Here is a 19,061-nt window from a genome sequence, read left to right on the forward strand (position 1 = left end):
TTACAATACGTAAATCATCTACCTACATAGTCAGACATCAGACATGAATATCAAAAATATTTACATTTTCCGATTTTTACAACCGTGTTAAAGATAAGAGTGGGTAGAAAAAGACAGCTTTCAAATGTTTAACAGATCAATCTTAATCATTTAGCTTTTCCCTCACCCCCGTTAGTTAAGACTGATTTTAAGTACCATTACTTACTATTATATATAAAAGAAAGAGATCATAAAAGTAAATATATTTTTTACTCAAATCTCATCAATGTGTGTTTATTAAATAAGTTAATTTAAACTAATTACTTCTGCATTCACTATTTTTTAATCTCAAAGTAGTATTTTTTTCTTAAATATTTTCAATAAAAATATTGCTAGATTTTTAAATTGTATGTAGTATTGAATAAAAAATATTACCAAGTGCAAAGGCATCAAAAGTAAAAAGAAAATATGAATCCTAGCCCCATCTATAAATCAAGTTGCTAATTATATTTTTTTACTATATCCCATTCTGATAAGAACATTTATATGAGCTTCCACGAAGTGGAGGTTTACATTGACAGATTTTTATTTGTACGAGAAATGGATTTTGGCCACTTGCTCAACCTATTACGTCCAAACGCACATTAAAAAACAATATGTATATTTTCCAAACCTCGCATTCGAACCTCGGACCCACGACATTATTAATCGATGCGTAAGTCGCTCGGCTATCGTAGTTACCAACCAATATGTAAAATACAAAGGTAGTATTCAATATATTCTTGACGTAATTTGAAACATCTAAAATAACATACCCAGTTAATAGGAATTTTTTGAAAGAAGAACATTTCGGTCGGTAGCTAAATTAGTTAATATCCCGACAAATATGTTTTGAACCCACTTAATTCAAGATTTATTCTAATACTTACATAATAATATAATATGTATATTATATATTTATGTTTATTTTCAAAATGATGTACATAATATTGTTTAAAATTATTCGTAAAAGCTGCGTAAGTATCTAACAAAATGTTACTACTCATCCTTACTCGAAAGTACATGGATATTAATTATTTAATTGAAATAAGACTTTATTATTAATTGCTAATGTACTGAGAAACGAAGATATTACCTTTTATGTATATTTGTAATAATTAATATAGAGTTCAGTTGAGCATTGTATTTTTAAATCACCTGCTCTATTCAATCTACATTAATTTAATTCACTGTTTGAAAACAACGTTTTAAATTAATGCTTAAAACTAGTTTAGCAATCATAACAAAAACAAAATTTAAATAATTCACGAAAAAATTACCTTGAGGCGAAATAAATCACGCAAATAAAGTGTCTCAACAATAATTTTCTCATTTTTCAACCTCATACCAAATGTGTAATATTTTGTCTCTCGAAATTAGACTATTTTCTTTTTCAAATTTTGCGCTCAGATAAAAAGAAAAATCTTTCTTCGTGTTCACCGTATATATCGCCATAAAACGTAACGTTTGATTCGACAACGCATCATCTACTCTGCATGATATATTTCGCGTATTACACGTATATATATATTATACCTATGCATATACGTGATACTATATTATTATTATTAAAATGATTCCGCATCAATACTTTACGACCTTGAGAGTTTAACCTTGATATTGAAGTCCACCATTGATACCATACGTTAAAATTACCATACGTTAAAAGAGAGTTTTTGTTGTCTTAAATTCTACAAAAAGTTGAAAGTATGATCTGTACGACGTCTGTCTCCATCGGAGGACCAAAATTTTCAAACATTCTTGGAGCCGATATAATATTATATATATTATTACTTTGGACGCTGAAGACGCACCTGGCGCGTAATGACCAGGCGACCGATCGATGTAATTAACTTGCATTTTAAAGGTGGTAATTAAAAAATCATTATCTAGTCAGCAGCGAATGAGATAACTCATTCGCTGTAGACTATTAAATTTTACTAAATTTATTGTGGCCCGAAAAAAGTAAAGTATACTAACAACAAAAGTTTACCAATAAACACTATACTTAAAAGTACTTTGATAATCAAAATTTATGTAAACAGAATGGTTTAACAATTCGAATTTTAGTTAGGCACTTAATAGTTTGGATTAAATTCAAACACCTCATAAAAAAATACTCGTTCATATTTTAACAAAGTGAATAGGGATTAATTTCTGTCAACTAGGTAGGTGAAATTTTTGATTACATTGGACGAATAACCAGATTTTGGTGATATTCCGATAAACATCCCGAATAAAACAACAGAAAGTTAAACATTAATATTTTAAATCTCGGCTACCTTTTACTTTTTTACAATATACCTAAGCATTAACTCACTACGTGGTAAATGGGGATTATTATTTCAGTATCAACCGGATCTGATTTCTGATTAAATTGGCACCGTCGTATCAAATGATAGTAATAATAATTTCATTTTAAACGTGAAAATTAATTACTTTGTTGATAATATTTTCACTTATACTTACTTGAGTGTATGTTGGTAGGTAAATTTTAAAATAATAGAACTACTTTAATATATTATACCGTTAATTTGTTTTTATTTCGTATGTTTAGGTGTTTTAACGGCCACAACCAGGTTAGACCGCGAGAACCAATCACAACACGCCCTCGAAGTCCAAATCTCCGATGGTTTCCTGTCATCCACTACGAGAGTCTTGGTTGATGTGACTGACGTAAATGACCATGCACCGCTATTCTTGGAGCAATACTACTCCGTGAGAATTCCTGCCACATCAAAACATCGGACCATGTTTCAGGTAACATAGCTAGCTCCTTTTATCAAATATGCAACAGATCAATTTGTTTACACAGAAGAAACCCAATTCTTTTCTTTCCACCATGTCCGATCCTAATAGGATCATATGGGCCTCCACAGAGTAGAGGTTTGAAATCCAATACGGTAAAAAAATTGTACTCCAGTTAGTTCGATACATTGATATACTACTGGATGAATCATATGCTTCTTAAAATGACGCCCGATTTTCAGCGACTCGGCCAGTGTTAAAACTTACTGTTTTAATATCAGCGGACTTAACTCGATATAAGCTCACTTAATATTTGTCTCGAAAACGACCTGGCAATAATTATGAGTAAGCCCGATCTAGCTTGCATCTTACTCTAATAGTCAGCGCATGACGACTTGCTCTGTCCGCTCAGACATGATTTTTTGGTAGCTTGCAAGCTTTGGGTTGCAGACACCCTTAGGGTAACTATTCCAAGAACACAAATTTAGTTTTACAGCCAAGGCAATACGGGTGAAATTCGGGAATCCATGTTAACGGTCTTAACGCATTATACCTACAAGGAAATATTATAAGACGATATGCGTAATATCTTCTTTTGTGGTACATTTTTAAAATGACACTTGTATGGGAACTCCTCATCTAGTAGTATATCAATGGTTCAATATCATAAAACAGTGAAACTTTACCGATTTATAGTGTTGTTATATTTTGTAAACCTCACAGACCAAAAAACTTTAGAAATTAGAAATTTTAAAATTAAAAATTCAATGAAATAAAACTAAAAACAAGATTTCTTCACAAAATAACAATGATTCCTAGTATTTAGGAGGTTTATAATGTTTTACATTCTATGGACACAATTTAAGAGGTATTTGTGGATTCATTTTCGAAATCATTAGACGTGTTGTATTGTATATGCAAGAATTTTAGAGAGAGGAATATAATATTTGATATTACATATTAGTATTTAACAAAAATCTATTTTTATACCAACAGATGATTTGAAGATAAATCAACAATATCTACTTTAATTAAATAAGTTTAAAATTTGCGGAACGCCCACAAAAGAAACCGATTGATAAGAAAGTGGGCAATAATACGCGATGTTATAATATAATAGATGTCGCCAAGTGAAATAAAAAGCGACCATTTGTATTTTAATAATATGTAGATGTAAAAATCGGAAAAAAAGTTCCGAGAAGACTGACAAAAGGTGTCTTGGTATTTCTTTACCCTGAGAATCTTGATATGGAGTAGGTAATACTGGGCTCAAACCGATGGAAATATGAGTAAACTAAAGAGAAATCTGAAGCTCCTTTGTCCGTCAGTTGATCAAGCCTAGCGTATAAAGATGATAATTAATAATTTAAATAGTTATATTTCTTATAGAATCAAAATCCATTAATAACAAAACTTATATGGTACACATTACATATAAGTACAATATTATTATGAAATACCCTATGTCTAAGTTTAGTATAGGTTGTATCTATCTACGTTTCATAGGATTATTTCTTCCGTATCGCATTCAAGTAATCCAGTGGACTTACAGATGGGTTGGAGGAAAATTGTGTGCCTCTTCAAATAATAATAGGGACTTTATCTCACTCCGAATTTAATAATGCTCTCATATATATAACTAGACGTATAATAACGGAAAACATGTAAATACATACAGCAAATATCTACATGTTTAACGGGGTAATTTTGGTACAGCCTATATAATATCTATAATGTGTACTGCCTACTTGGGAATCTCCTTAATATGTTATGAATTAGAATATTATCTACAATAAGTAAGTATTATAATCAAAAGGTTTATAACAATACTTTCGCAAATGTTTCATAAGTTTTGTGGATTTTTTTTAGAAAAAAATGCTTTTGTTCTAATATTTGTCATCCCAAGGTAAACCTGGGCCGTCGCAAGCAAACTCCTACATTCTAATGGTTACATACCTACATAATATTTAAGTACCATAAAACCAAAATAAAAATTATTTCGCCATATGTGACGTTTTATTTTTTTAAAGTTGCAATATACAGTTATTTGCTAAAAAATATGTAAAAATAATGTTATTAAAGTATCTAATAAATTGGAATTTTTAGGACTGGGAAATACAAAACTCAAAGTTTGTCTAGTAGGTACCTAAATGCTAGTATTTGTCAAGCTTAGCAAAACACAGCAAACAACTAATTTTAATTTTGCGACATACCAAAATAATTTGTTAAATTAAAATGGTTCCTTGAAATAATAACACATTAATTTGATCTTTATAGTTCTTTCAAAAATTTTCCGACACATTTGGCTAGAAAACACTCGTATAATCAGTAATAACTTGTTATGTAACTATGCGCTTACAGGTATTTATTATACAATTAGTGTTGAATAAAATTTCCATATAATTATGGCCATAATAATTTACCTATTTGATACCTTATGTATTTAAAAAAAAGCTATATATATCTACTAACCTAATTTTATTTCTTACATATTACTGTAAATATATTTTCAAGTTTCATCAATATGTACTTATAAATACCATAAAACTATAAATCTTAATAGATATATCTCAATATCAGTTTGTACTACGCTATTAATTGTTTTCAAGGTGCGTGTACTGGTTATGTTTTGGATATCAAAAAAAAAATATTCTTTTCTTAGTGCTCAATCTAAAGTAGCAGGTAACTGTATTAAAAACCAAATATCGCTCAAAACACAATACGGAGCGGGACATTAGGCTAATTGTGCTTAGTTTGATTCCAAGATTATATAAAACTGTGTGGTGAACAAAAGGCTTCTTCTCGAAGAAATTTTTAGAAAGAAATAAATCAATTCAACCAATGACATGTTTTAACTCAACTATTTATCCCAAGACGACTAACCTAACATACTCTGAACGCTCGTGAAAAAATAATGTTAATCAATCAAATTACTGTTGTAACAGGAAACGGCTGCAGTCCAGGATATTCATGAAGCGGAAATGAACGAAGACTCAATCTCTTGGGACGGCGCTGATTTAAAAGGCGTTGCAGTCTTCAGGGTAAAAGCTCTTTTGCATACTTAATATGTACTGTGATCATTTTATATTCACCTCTTTTTTATTATGATGATGTAATTACTATGGCTTTAAAATTGTCTTCATAAATTTCGTTTTTAAGTTTTTTGCACGTACGTGCTATGTGTACTATTTTAAACAATACCAATATCATAATAATAATGTTCTATCACCTAATAAGTTACTGTAAATACATACATACATTCCAACATTAAAACATAGTAATTATTAGTAGACATTTAAAAAAAATGACAGCGACATTTTTATTTATTAATATGAATGTAATCAAAATAAAGCAACATGTATTTAATCAACTTTAGTTAGGACTTTAGGACCGGATGTGTTCAATTATAAGTAGGTACATCGTAATTGGTACAAAACAATTCTTGTCATCTTAAAGTAATATTATATCATATTATTAGTACGTATTACAATTTTTTAATTGCCAATACACAATTTTACAAAATAATATTTATGAAAAAATCTTTAAAAAGTTATCAGTTGACTTCTTGACAAATGAAATCGATCGAGATCGTTATTAAATTATGTAGATTATTTACCGTATTTTGTTTTATTTTAATTTTATTACTTATTTACTGATTTTTTTACACAAATAATCCTAAAAAACTGTTCGGCACATACCAGTTATATGGCATCTACTAATAATATTATATTTTTTGTTAGTTGTTTTAACATTATTATCATGTTTTTTTCAGTATCAAAACTTTTATACTCAATATTAAACATGACATTAAGCCGCAGTGTGTATTAAAAATACATTTTTTTGAAAAATATACTATAGTATCTAGCTATTAACTTCGTTTTAAAATATCGTAGAAGCGTAAAATAATATTAAATAGAAAATATGACTGTAAAGATATATTTTATACATATTAATACCCTATCTCTGTTCTGCGTATCCATTAAATATTTTTTTTAAATCATAGAAACAAAAAGATGAAAGCATAGTAGAATATTTTTCACTGATACGATCCTAATATTCGGCATTCATTTGTTTTACCTATGCATATTTTTTGCTTTGTCATTTCCATTCTAGTGAGAATTTTCAAATAATTTCGAACCATTGTCTGCTTTTTAATGTTATATATTTTCAAACGAGTCACCATCCCGCCCTCTATATTATTTTCAAATTACCAACACAGTATTATAATACATACCTACATTCCAGGTACCGCACCTGTAAGGCAGGTACTACTAATAGGTAGATACCAATCTAAGTTTATCTACACTATTTATTTTGTAACTACTTAAAAACAAAAATATTAAGCAACCATGCTTATGAGATGCTTTTATTTCTTTGCTTTCCAAGGCGAGTTTTATGTGAATGGCTAACAAATAATCGTCTTAAACCTGTATGTCTAAGAAAAGAAAAATGAGTCATCAATACTTTTCAAGCGACTTAAATTTCAGTTTTTGTGTGAAATTTAGTGGCTTCGATTTGACTCGTTCCCTTACCCATATCCGCTAATATATAAATTAAAGTGTATTTATCATAACTTACTCATTTTAGATTTACATAATATTTGAGTGCAAAATCTAACAGTCTAAAATCACAGATTTTCAGGAGATTCAAAAGAAGATCACTTTGTAGTTTCTGTGTGAAATATTATAATAATTCAGATGTATTGATTCGTGTCAAACCTTTACTCATTTATGTGCTGTGGCACCGCCATCTTTAGATTAATAAAGCCTGAGCATAACTTTTTGCACAAGCAACGAGTGGTCCACTTTTCAGCTGTCAAAATCAGATCCCAGATTTCTTGACATATTGATTCGCCCTTTCTCGTTTCAAATTGAATTATAAGAAATTTTCAAATCAAATATATTAATTATTAGTGTCATTTATAAATAATATACATTCCTGTTATTCATCAGCTGTCAAAGTCAGACTAGTCCTTCATACAAAAACCGGTGGTAATATCGATTTCCTAAAAATATGTAGCATTGATCTATGCATCACATTTGTAGAAGGTGTGTTAATGCTTAAATGCTATTAATCATGTAACTCATCTATCTGAATCAAACCTGTAATTCTTAATCAAACCTGTAACCTGTAAAAATTCCCTGTGTAAACACGACAGATGCGTCAGTATGAGCACTCTATAGAACATGGTTTCCCAAACTATGGGTTGCGACCCACCAGTGGGTCGCGAGCGAATATTGAGTGGGCCCTCGCCACTGTATACATGAATTAAAAAATAGGAAGTGATAAATTTGATATTTCATTCAGCTATTTATAATTCCTAAATAACTTTGACGACTATTTTGGGGAAGAGATGAAAAATTTTGATTCGTTGCGTTGGATTTGTAACCCATTTAAAGACGACTTACCAACTAGTATGTCAACAAAAGCAAGTGAAGAACTCATTGATTTATCAGAAGATACGTCACTGAAAAATAGTTTCAATCGTAAACAGTTAACGAAATTCTGGCTCTCAGTTGCTGATAATTATCCTTGTCTGTTCGATGAAGCTATGAAAGTCCTCCTCCTCTTTACTACCTCATATCTATGTGAGGTTGGATTTTCGGCTATGGTTATCATTAAAACTAAATACCGAAATAAATTGGATATATCAAACTCACTGCGATTAAAAATAACTAAAGTTGAAATTGATGCTAAAACTGTAATGAAGAAAAATAAGAAACAAATACATCCTTCCCATTGAAATAACTTTGTAAAAAAACCTTGCAGGTGTAGGTATTTTAGTAATATTTTTTTTATTTAAGTTGTGTTTCTTATTTCAACAGTCTTTCATTCATATTGGTAACACTTATAAAAAATATTTTTTTTATTTCAATTAGAACAAATAAGACAGCATTAAGTAGTTCCACGACTCGCCACTAGGGAATCTGAGCATTAAAAATATGTATGCCCTCTTTTCTCTAAGACAGCTAAGAGGTGGGTTGCAAGATTGGAAATTTTTGTTAGATGGGTCGGAGCCCAGTCAACTTTGGGAACCACTGCTATAGAACAATGACAGGTCATCCGTAGACAACAACGGGAGGGGCGAAAAGGTAGTCGTTGTGAATGTATCGGTTTTCTACTTGAGTCGGCAATGGCTGTGGTTAATTTGGCACATTCAACTCATTTTATCGTTTTTACGACTTGTCTCTCTTTTTCTTTTCATACATATTTTGAAAAGATAATAATTTTTACCTACCTTCACATTGCGACAACTTAATATTCCGTGAATATGGGAAACATAATAACAAACCATTTTTTTAATTTAACTAACATGGAGAATCAACATCATATTGATTGTGTATTTGAATTTTTGGGGAATTGATATTTTTAATGAGTTTTCTTCTTTCCTCTGCTTTTCTCTATGGAATAGGTAATAATCATAGAAATACAAATAATAATTAAATAAATGATCAAGTAACAATCCTCGTCAACGTCTTTTACACTATATTACGTAATTAATCTCTTTTGTTTGGTGTTAAATTTGTAGCTTCCAGATTAGATTGTTAATTATAAATTTCATTAATTATCTAGGAGGTATGGTACGCGGCTTCTTGTAGTATTAAAAAGAAAAAATCATACGCAAAGCACAACACCTCCGTGTAAAATATGTAGTGGCATAACAGTTGAAGGATTTATTTCTTTTTATAATAACCGTATACATTCACAAGATGGTGGATACAGTACAATCCTCCTTAATTGCCACTGTTTGCAAGGGTTATAAATGAATTCAACATTTTATTGTCTAGTCATCTGATAAATGGTGGAGAATTTTTTATTTTTTTAATAATCCACGTTTCTTTTGTGTTATATTCAATTTTTTTTCGGTAAAATTATGGTACCACAATAAATCTTTTTTACATGTTCGTTTTGTATAATATTATTCAGTTTATGTAGTATAAATATTAGGTTCATTGATATCCAGTACATTGATATCCAGTAACATTGAACATGAAGCATAAATTAGAGAAAAAATATTATAATAATTTATTATTGCGGTGAGTTTCTTTTTCTTGACATGATAATGAAAAATTTTGTGTACCAAATCTGTAATTACTAAAACAAAGTTTGACCCATTTAAATAACATATTATATTTCATTGTTATTTTACAGCCATATTATTTGTTCTCGAATTTCATTTAAAATTATTAAATGTTCAGTTTTTTTTTTATACTTACGTAGCCAATAAAATATCAAAAGTTGGTAGGTATACAAAATATCGAAGAAATGAAATCGGTAACCATATATTTTTATACCTACTATAAAACGGGTTTCGCAAAAAATATACAGAAATGAAAAAATAAAAAACTTAAATCAATTCCATCAAACTCCAATCAAACTCCATTAATAGTATGACGATTTAAATCCTGGCATGCACATATACGTACGGAAATGTACACAATAGTGGAACAATTTAACCTTGAACATGCGTAAAATAATATACGATATCTTCTAGTACAGCGATACTCAACCTGCGGCCCGCGGGCCTTATGCGGCCCTTTAAGCTTTTATGTGTGGCCCGAAACACATTTATTATCAGGAATTTCGTATATCTTGAAATTCGTTTCGATTTTGACGCACAGATAGTGACATCCGAAGAGGATTGTCATTATGGTCCACATCAGATCTGGTATAAGAGTGTTGCAATTGTACACGATTAATTAAAAAAACACGCATAATTTTTAAAATCTCAAAAATGTTTTGTAAAAAAGGGGGGGTTTCATGATTTTTTTCGTCACACCAGTAGTGATGTGGCCCGCGTTACTTTACAAATATATGTATTTGGCCCGAAGAAAAAAAAGGTTGAGCATCATTGTTCTAGTAGGTACCAGCAATCAGGCAGGGCGATGCGATTATTTTTACGGTTGCTATGTCTCAACTGTACTTACATCGAGCCTATTGCATCGGTTTCTCTCGCTCGACGCCGCTCCGACTATGTTTTGTTTGCTGTCAAAAGCTGTCTTCAAAATCGTCAAAGTACTAGGTATTATATATATAGTAGGTAGGTATATACACTGACTTTGACAGGATTTAAATTTCTGTAAGCAGTCCTGGAACTCATCTTCTGGAAAATTGTTGATCACTTGTCTTGTTTCACATTCTGTTGGATAGATATCAGTTATATTCATATAGCTTTAAAATACTGATATACCCGTTAGAAATCTTCCTCCCTTCAGGGTAGCTTGTAATTTTGGAAATAGCCAGAAAGGAGCCAAGTCAGGTGAATAGACAAGATGATTTAATTCGGTAATTACTTTTATAACCAGGAAATCTCTCACAGTGAGCCAACTGTGGCTTAGCGCATTGTTTAACTTCGGTTAGAATTAGCATAATTGTTTCTCGATTAATCTGGAAATTATTCAGTCATCAATCTCACACTTAATCGTCTGTCACGCTGTGTCACATCTCACACTCTATATTAGCGTCATTGTTATTTTTGGTTGTCCGCTTCTGTGGTCATCATTATGGTTTATTTAATACCTCTATGGTGGTCATCCATCACATTTCGCTCAATTTTGAATCCCTTATTCCACTTAAACATGGTTAGTCGAATTTTTCATCGTTTCAGTACCGCTTTTCCGATGTTAACATAAAATTTGAGGCTAATACGCTGCTCTAAATTTCCATCAAGCACCCACATATATCAGACACTTCAGTTATCTATATATTATAACAACTGCCTTATCTACTTGAGATTTATGTTCAACACGTATACTGACGTCATTTCTGCCAATCACTACTCTATCATAATCTATCGTATCTACTGTTTTTTTTAATAAATAAAATATTAAAATTTTAAAAACTATTAGTATTTATTAATTATCTAACAACTAATTCAACCGAAAAAAGAAATATTAAGTTATAGAAAGATAAGGTTAAGGTTGAGTTAAGGTTGGGTTCCTCCTTAAGACGGTACTTCAGTGAAACGGCAAATAATTTTCAACTATAGGTGCGACGAAATTTTGGACTCGCTGGCAACCGGAGAGCGAACGTCGAGCTGTGAATACGTCAATTTGTTTCGTGATGACAACGGGGGTATTAATAATTCTTAAATCGTGTAAAGATGACGAAAAGCGTTACACATTTACTTGAAAAAGAAAACATGTCAATGAATATATTATTATTGTTACTAATAGAACAATAAACAAAACATTAAATGGACGCATGTTGGATTTATATGACAAATTATTTTTCGTTCGGCACCCGTCATTTGCACAATCCGCGCATCGCCTAGCCACGATATTTCTAAGTGAAATGCAATGCTACCCTAAACACGGAAATTCGCTTAAAGATGATTTCAAGTTAAACACATTTTTATTTTCAAGAAACGTTTCTTTCATTTGAACAAAAAATAAATTAAATCTTACCTCAATTTTCGAGGTAAATTAAAATCATAAAAACAATTATCAAAAATGTAGGTACCAATAATAAAATGTCTCATTTATCTGTCACAACAGTATTTCTTAAATTTTAATAAATTATATATTTAAAAAATATATATAGGTATATTAATTTAATGTATTGATTGTCATATTATTTTGTCGATGGGTGCCTCTACTGTAGCCTCTAAGTAACCACTGTACATTGTAACTAACATTACCAGTTTCATTATAATATCAATATAAACAATATTTACTCACTTGGACTCATAAGTCTACATATTATACATAATATAATTTAACATAATAACATATTATTATAATTTATTTTTTTACTTGAACTTGATAAATTTGAGTTTTGTATATAGTGACTTTATTTTAATATTATTCATATTTTGTATTTTTTCAGGTACTTGCTTACGATGAAGACGAAGGTGTGAATGGAGAAATAACCTACACCACTAAACCAGTGAAAGGCAAAAATATCTTTCACATAAATCCTAAGACTGGTGTCGTCATTTGCAATGCAAATCTTGAGCCAGGAAGTTTCCATGAGTTGAATGTAAGAATATAATCTCATTTCTTCTGTAAAATTTTATTTTTAATTGCTCTTATATTGTATACACACAAATATAAATTTTATCACTCTGTATAATTAATATCAAGTTTAATTAATTAGAAATGTATTTATTTTTTTAATTAATTAATTAACTAATTAAAATAATATCAAAAGTAGGTACATTTATAAAGTATAATGGTTTACATATTTCTGAATAAACAGGAAAATAACCTTCACTTTGTTCTGATTGGCAATATTATTAAGGAAATTATTAATTACGATTTTTAGATGCTTATCCCATTTTCTTCCCTAAATTCAATCACAAATTAATATTTTATTAGCTTCATTATTATCACTTGGAAACTGTGATTAATATTTTATCCGGTTGGAAACCAAAGTTTAATAATATGTATTAAAAATATAAATTTTTGTCGACTACCGCCATCTAGAAGTTAAATATTAAGTACCAGGGTGGGTCAATAAGTCCTTAGAAAAGCCGACAGGTGGCGCGTCTAGTACTGTAAGCGGTTTGTTTTCATGCAGCGGCACTACCGATTCAGTATGCTCAATGCTGCGAAGTTTCAATCAGATTGGTCGGGTTGTTGTGTGTTTCTCATACATTTAAAAAAAAAAATTGCTTGTTTACAAAAATGGAGAAAATTGAGTTTAGAGCTGTTATTAAACATTTTAATATAAAAGGGTTAACAGCAAAGGAAATAAAAAATGAGTTGGATTTAGTTCACGGCATATCTGCTCCTTCACTTGCAACTATTTATAACTGGTTAAATGAATTTAAACGTGGTCGTACATCAACAAAGGATGAACCACGCTCAGGACGTCCTGTAGAGGTGACTACACCAGAAATGATCAATAAAATCCACGATATGGTGTTAAGTGACCGAAGATTAAAGTTGAGTGAGATAATTGAGGTTACAGGGATCTCAAAAGGTAGCGTCATTTCTATTTTACATGACAAATTGGGCATGAAAAAAATTTCTGCAAGATGGCTGCCGCGTTAGCTCACAGTCGACAATAAACGCAATAGGGTGGTGGCCTCTAAAGCCCTGTTGTCGCTCATGCAACGCAATCCGGATGAATTTTTTCGTCGCTTTGTGACTGTAGATGAAACATGGATACTCCCGAGACGAAAGAACAGTCAAAGCAGTGGATTGCGAAAGGCGAACCATGTCCAAAGAAGGCGAAAACCGTAAAATCAGCTGGTAAGGTTATGGCTACTGTATTTTGGGATGCACGTGGAATTATTTTCGTTGACTATTTGGAAAAAGGAAAAACAATAACAGGGGATTATTATGCATCTTTATTGGACCAGCTAAAAAACAAAATTGAAGAAAAACGGCCTCATTTAAACAGGAAAAAAATCCTCTTTCATCAGGACAATGCCCGTGTTCACACATGTGGACGATCAATGGCTAAAATTGAAGAATTGAAGTTCGAATTGGTCGACCACCCACCGTATTCGCCAGATTTAGCCCCCAGTGACTTTTTCCTTTTCCCAAACTTAAAAAAATGGCTAAGTGGACAACGTTTTTTTTCAAATGAAGAAGTCATCGATCGGACAAATGCTTATTTTGAGGACCTTCCGAAAACTTATTTTTCTGACGGTTTAAAAAAAATTGAGAAACGTCTAACCAAGTGTATTGAGCTCCAAGGAGATTATGTTGAGAAATAAAAAAAAATACAAAAATAAAAACTGTTTTAATCAAGGCCTGAACAAAAACGATGCATGAGTGCGAGTGAGAAAGTATTCGGCACCCTTATAATCTCTGCGACACGCGCTAGAGTAAGATAAAAGGTCTACATATTTTTGAGTCAGTTTCCAAAAGTATCGCTGGCAAATCGTGGTGAATCGCTTCACGTAGCATCGATAATCTGCGAGTTCGTGTTGCTAAATTTGCTATTTTTTGTGTTAAACATAAAGTCAGTGGTATATATTTTTAGTTAATTAAGTAGGAAAGGTGGTTCTGCGTGTTGTATTAAAATATGGTAGCCGTACTGATAAGCAAGAAGATGGTATTACGTTTCATAGGTAAGTTGATACATGTTCGTGACAATTTATTTGTATATTATTATTTATTTTAATATCAGTGACCTAGTGTTTCTTTAAAATAACTTAAATTATGGATATATTTACCTAATGGTTGCATTTTGACCGTTTAAAAATACTATATAACGTAAAAAAATATAAAAATATATTTTAATTCTGAGCGTCTAGTGCGAGCACTTTGGGCGAGCACTAGCGACATGGTCTATGGTCTCGAACATTTGTAGGCGAATGCGTTCGCTCGTCCACAAACCAAACGGACGGCACGTAGCTTCATTTAGCAATGCAACGGGTGGCGTCTAGATGTATCGATAGTCTATGGTTTTAATGCTTTTTTCTAAGGAATTATTGACCCACCCTCGTAACATAAAATGTTTTATTAAATTTTCAGATCCGTGCATCAGATAATGGCATTCCACCAAAAGTTAGCACGACTCGCGTCAGCATAGAAGTTGTGGCACTTGTTGAAGATTCCCTCCATCCTCCAAGAATTCAGAGCTCTTTGCAAGCCATCAAAGTCACCGAGTCCGATAAAGTTGGGTTTCTTATTTCTCCTATTCAAGCGTTTGATGATGACAATGATACCTTGTGGTATGATATTGTCGGTAAGTAAAGATTATTTTTATAACAAATAATATATAAGCAGTTTAAAATGTGAACCAGTTAATGCATATTTTAAATTTACAAATATTTTTTTTTACCTTGTCTAGGATAGGACAAGGTAAAAAAAAGGTCATATTATGGGCCTCCACAGAGTGGAGGTTTGTAAACAGATTTTTTTGTTTTTACTAGAAATCAGAAACTTGCTCAACCTATTAGGTCCATACTCTGACTCCAAACACAAATTGAAAAACAATAATGTGTATTTAACAGACCCAGGATTCGAACATCGGACCAGGACATTAAAAGCTGACGTGTAAACCACTCGGCACAATAATAGTTTAATAATAGAAGAAATAGTTTTGAGCATTCACATTTAATATTATATTAGTATGTTACCAAACAGGATACAGTTGTCAATTAAATTTGATTTTAATACTTTAAACAGCTATTGTATCTTGTATCACACAAATCTCATTAAACCTAGCAAAAATATTATCATATTTATCATGGACATGCTAAAACACATTTCTATTTTCATACTTTATTAGCCGGAATATTTCAAAAATGTTTCAGACTTTTCAATAACAATATTAAAAATTATCTTGTATTGCAGATGGAGATCCAAGAAATGACTTTTATATCGGTCATGAGAATGGTAATGTATTACTCGCAAACATGCTGGTGTGGGAAAGACAAAACAATTACACACTCAATATCAGCGTTACAGATGGAACATTTATTGCGTACACAAAGGTAATTTATTTATCCATGGATTATTTCTAAACACAAAATATTATACTGTACCTACTTAACCATTAATATGTGCAGATATACAAAGTCATGAGAAATCAACCATCTTCACCTCCTTTTTTTGTAAATGCATTTTCTTAAATATGCTATTTTTAAGTAGATAGCTAATCAGTAATGACTGCAAACTTGAAAAGTGTTATTTTATATTACAATTTTTTTTTTTAAATGACTTCATAGCCCTGATGAATTGTGTGCACGTCATTTTTCAGGACACAGTTAATGCACCTTTAATTATAATTTTCGTTTGCATAATACTTCTATTTTTTTTAGCTGAACATTATCGTAATTAATGACATCAATGACAAGTCACCTGCGTTCAGCCAAACTTTGTACGTCGTTAATGTTTCTGAGAACTTTGCTGGTGGAGGACCAGTTTTATCACTCCGAGCTACTGGTCAAGATACTCTTTTATACAGCCTTCACAACACACAGAGCCCTTCGTCTTTGCATATATTCAAAGTTGATTCCTTAAGTGGTGATATCACAATCAAAGAGCCGCTGGATCGGTAAGATATAAACTTTATATTGTCATTTTCATAAAAATATATATTATTTTTAATGTTAGTTCAAGACAGTGACCCACCAGTTAGAAATTAAAGATACCATATTATAATTATTATCACTGTTGCTTTACAGGGAAACTATGGAGAAGCATCTTCTGACTGTGATGGTGCGAGACCAAGCAATCAAGTCACAACGAAGCTACGCTAGAGTCCTAGTGAGAGTATATGACCATAATGATCATGCGCCAGAGTTCAACTCAAAAATTATCCAAGGAAAAGTATTTGAAACTTCATCTATCGGTACTTCAATAGTAAAAGTGCAAGCGAGTGACAAAGACAAGGGTGCAAATGCTATTATTGTCTATTCAATAACAAGTGGTAAGTTAGTAATAATATATCATTTTAAAATATCAAACTAGTGAAGATGAGAATAGAAAGAGAATAAAATAAATTTACATTATCTATCTCTTTTCCAGGAAATTTAGGAAACATCTTTTCAATTAACCCAGAGATGGGTGACATAACGTTAGTTCATGAATTGGATCTCAACAGTGCTTTTGAATACATGCTTCAAGTGAAAGCCTCAAACCCCGGTTCTGATCCACTAGCGACTACAATTCCTGTCCATATAATGGTCACAATGGCTGATAATGCCAAGCCAAGGTAATTAAAGCAGTCTTTTCATCTGACCCAACATTATGAAATGACAATCCATTATAAAATTAGCATGCAACATTCATTACTATAGTTTTTTACAAACTTAACTACATACTTATGCAATTTGTATGCAAAAGTACTTATACATGACGACCATTTTATACACTGAATGATGTCAGTTTAATATGCTTGAACTATGTTGTTCAAAATGAAATGAAAAATACGTGACTGGTTGAGACTTGCACAAGTCTTTGCTACACAAATACACTTATACCTGCACTAGTATACAGTATAGATATTCAAACATTTTCATATAAGTTCAGCCAAAAAATTATAATTATGATGATACATACACGCATGTATATTTATACAAAAAAAATGTGCATGTATATTGTATATTGCTCGAGTTAGAAGTCCCATGCTGGATGTTTTGCGTGCGCAGCAGAGTGGATTTGTCCCGGGGAAGTCCTGCTCAGAGCATATTTCAACTCTCCGATGCCTCCTGCAACAGTACCAAGAGATGAATATACCTGTCGCCTGCTGCTTCGTGGACTATGAAAAGGCATTTGACAGTCCTCATCGTGAATCTCTGTGGCAAATTCTGCTAGGCTATGGTGTCCCACGGAAACTGGTTGCCGTGATAAGTGCTCTCTACACCAATACAGAGTGTCGCGTGAGAGCAGCCGGAACATCCTCTGACCTTTTTGAAATCACGTCAGGAGTCAAGCAAGGATGTGTACTTGCGCCCTTTCTTTTTATCATCATGATGGATTTCATAATGCGTAAGACGGTTTGCCCCGACAGTGGGATACGCCTACATCATGATGACACAAGCGATCTATGCGAAGAAAAACTGTGCGACTTGGAGTATGCAGACGACGCAGTCGTGTTTGACTCGACGATCGAAAGGTTGGAGGTGACCGTGAACAGGCTAGCCGCGAACTCGATGCGTGTGGGTCTTCATCTGAATGCCGCTAAGACCAAATCCATGTGCAGTGCTGCTTGCATCGACGCTGACACTCCTCTGCGGGTTTCTGGTCTGCCCGTCGAGCTGGTGTCCAGATTCAAATACTTGGGTGCCACGGTTGCCGATGATGGTGGTATTTCTAGTGAGCTTGGAATCCGCATGGGTGTGGCGGGCTCTGCGTTCAACCAACTTGGAGTCGCATGGAGGTCAAGGCTGTATTCTGTGAGGACCAGATGTCGTTTGTTTAACGCGTGCGTGCTACCTGTGCTCCTGTATGGCTGTGAGACATGGCATCTTACTAAGCTTCAAGAGTCTCGGCTTTTGAGCTTTGAGAATCGATGTCTCCGCAGAATCTTAGGGGTACATTGGTACGACCGCGTTACAAACACCCGAGTTCGTGAGCAGACACAACAGCCTTCGGTGATTGAAGTTATCACAAAGAGACGAATTACGTGGCTGGGACATGTATTCCGGATGCCGCCAAAGAGTGCGGCACTTCGTACCCTTGTGGCACAGCCTCAAGGGTTCCGTCGCCGTGGCCGGCCCTCCCTCACCCTGCAGCGATGCTACAAAAGTGACCTACGTGCTGCAGGTCTGACATGGCGGGAGGCACAGGATTTGGCGATGGACCGAGGGAAGTGGCGCCAACTTGTGCTTGCCCTATGCCCCAATGTTGGGACGTGACAGGGTGAAAGAAGAAGAAGCAGTTATGTTT

At 32.6% G+C, this 19,061-nt stretch overlaps 1 protein-coding gene across 1 annotated transcript in view; it reads left to right on the forward strand.

The window, feature by feature from the left end:
• The window catches only part of LOC147064086 (fat-like cadherin-related tumor suppressor homolog), a 218,490-nt gene extending 199,453 nt beyond the window's left edge, over positions 1-19,037 (forward strand). Inside the window, exons 4-11 of the mRNA XM_085959141.1 lie at positions 2,576-2,778; positions 5,712-5,807; positions 12,595-12,747; positions 15,198-15,411; positions 16,023-16,162; positions 16,490-16,725; positions 16,856-17,100; positions 17,199-19,037. Of these exons, the coding sequence (XP_085815267.1) occupies positions 2,576-2,778; positions 5,712-5,807; positions 12,595-12,747; positions 15,198-15,411; positions 16,023-16,162; positions 16,490-16,725; positions 16,856-17,100; positions 17,199-17,389 (1,478 nt within the window). The 3' untranslated portion in view covers positions 17,390-19,037. The remainder of the gene's footprint in view (positions 1-2,575; positions 2,779-5,711; positions 5,808-12,594; positions 12,748-15,197; positions 15,412-16,022; positions 16,163-16,489; positions 16,726-16,855; positions 17,101-17,198) is intronic.
• The last annotated feature ends 24 nt before the right edge of the window (positions 19,038-19,061 follow it).

This window comes from Rhyacophila brunnea, unplaced genomic scaffold (genome assembly GCF_057557595.1).
Source record: "Rhyacophila brunnea isolate RB1 unplaced genomic scaffold, BYU_Rbru_1.0 scaffold_8, whole genome shotgun sequence".
Taxonomy (NCBI): domain Eukaryota; kingdom Metazoa; phylum Arthropoda; class Insecta; order Trichoptera; family Rhyacophilidae; genus Rhyacophila; species Rhyacophila brunnea.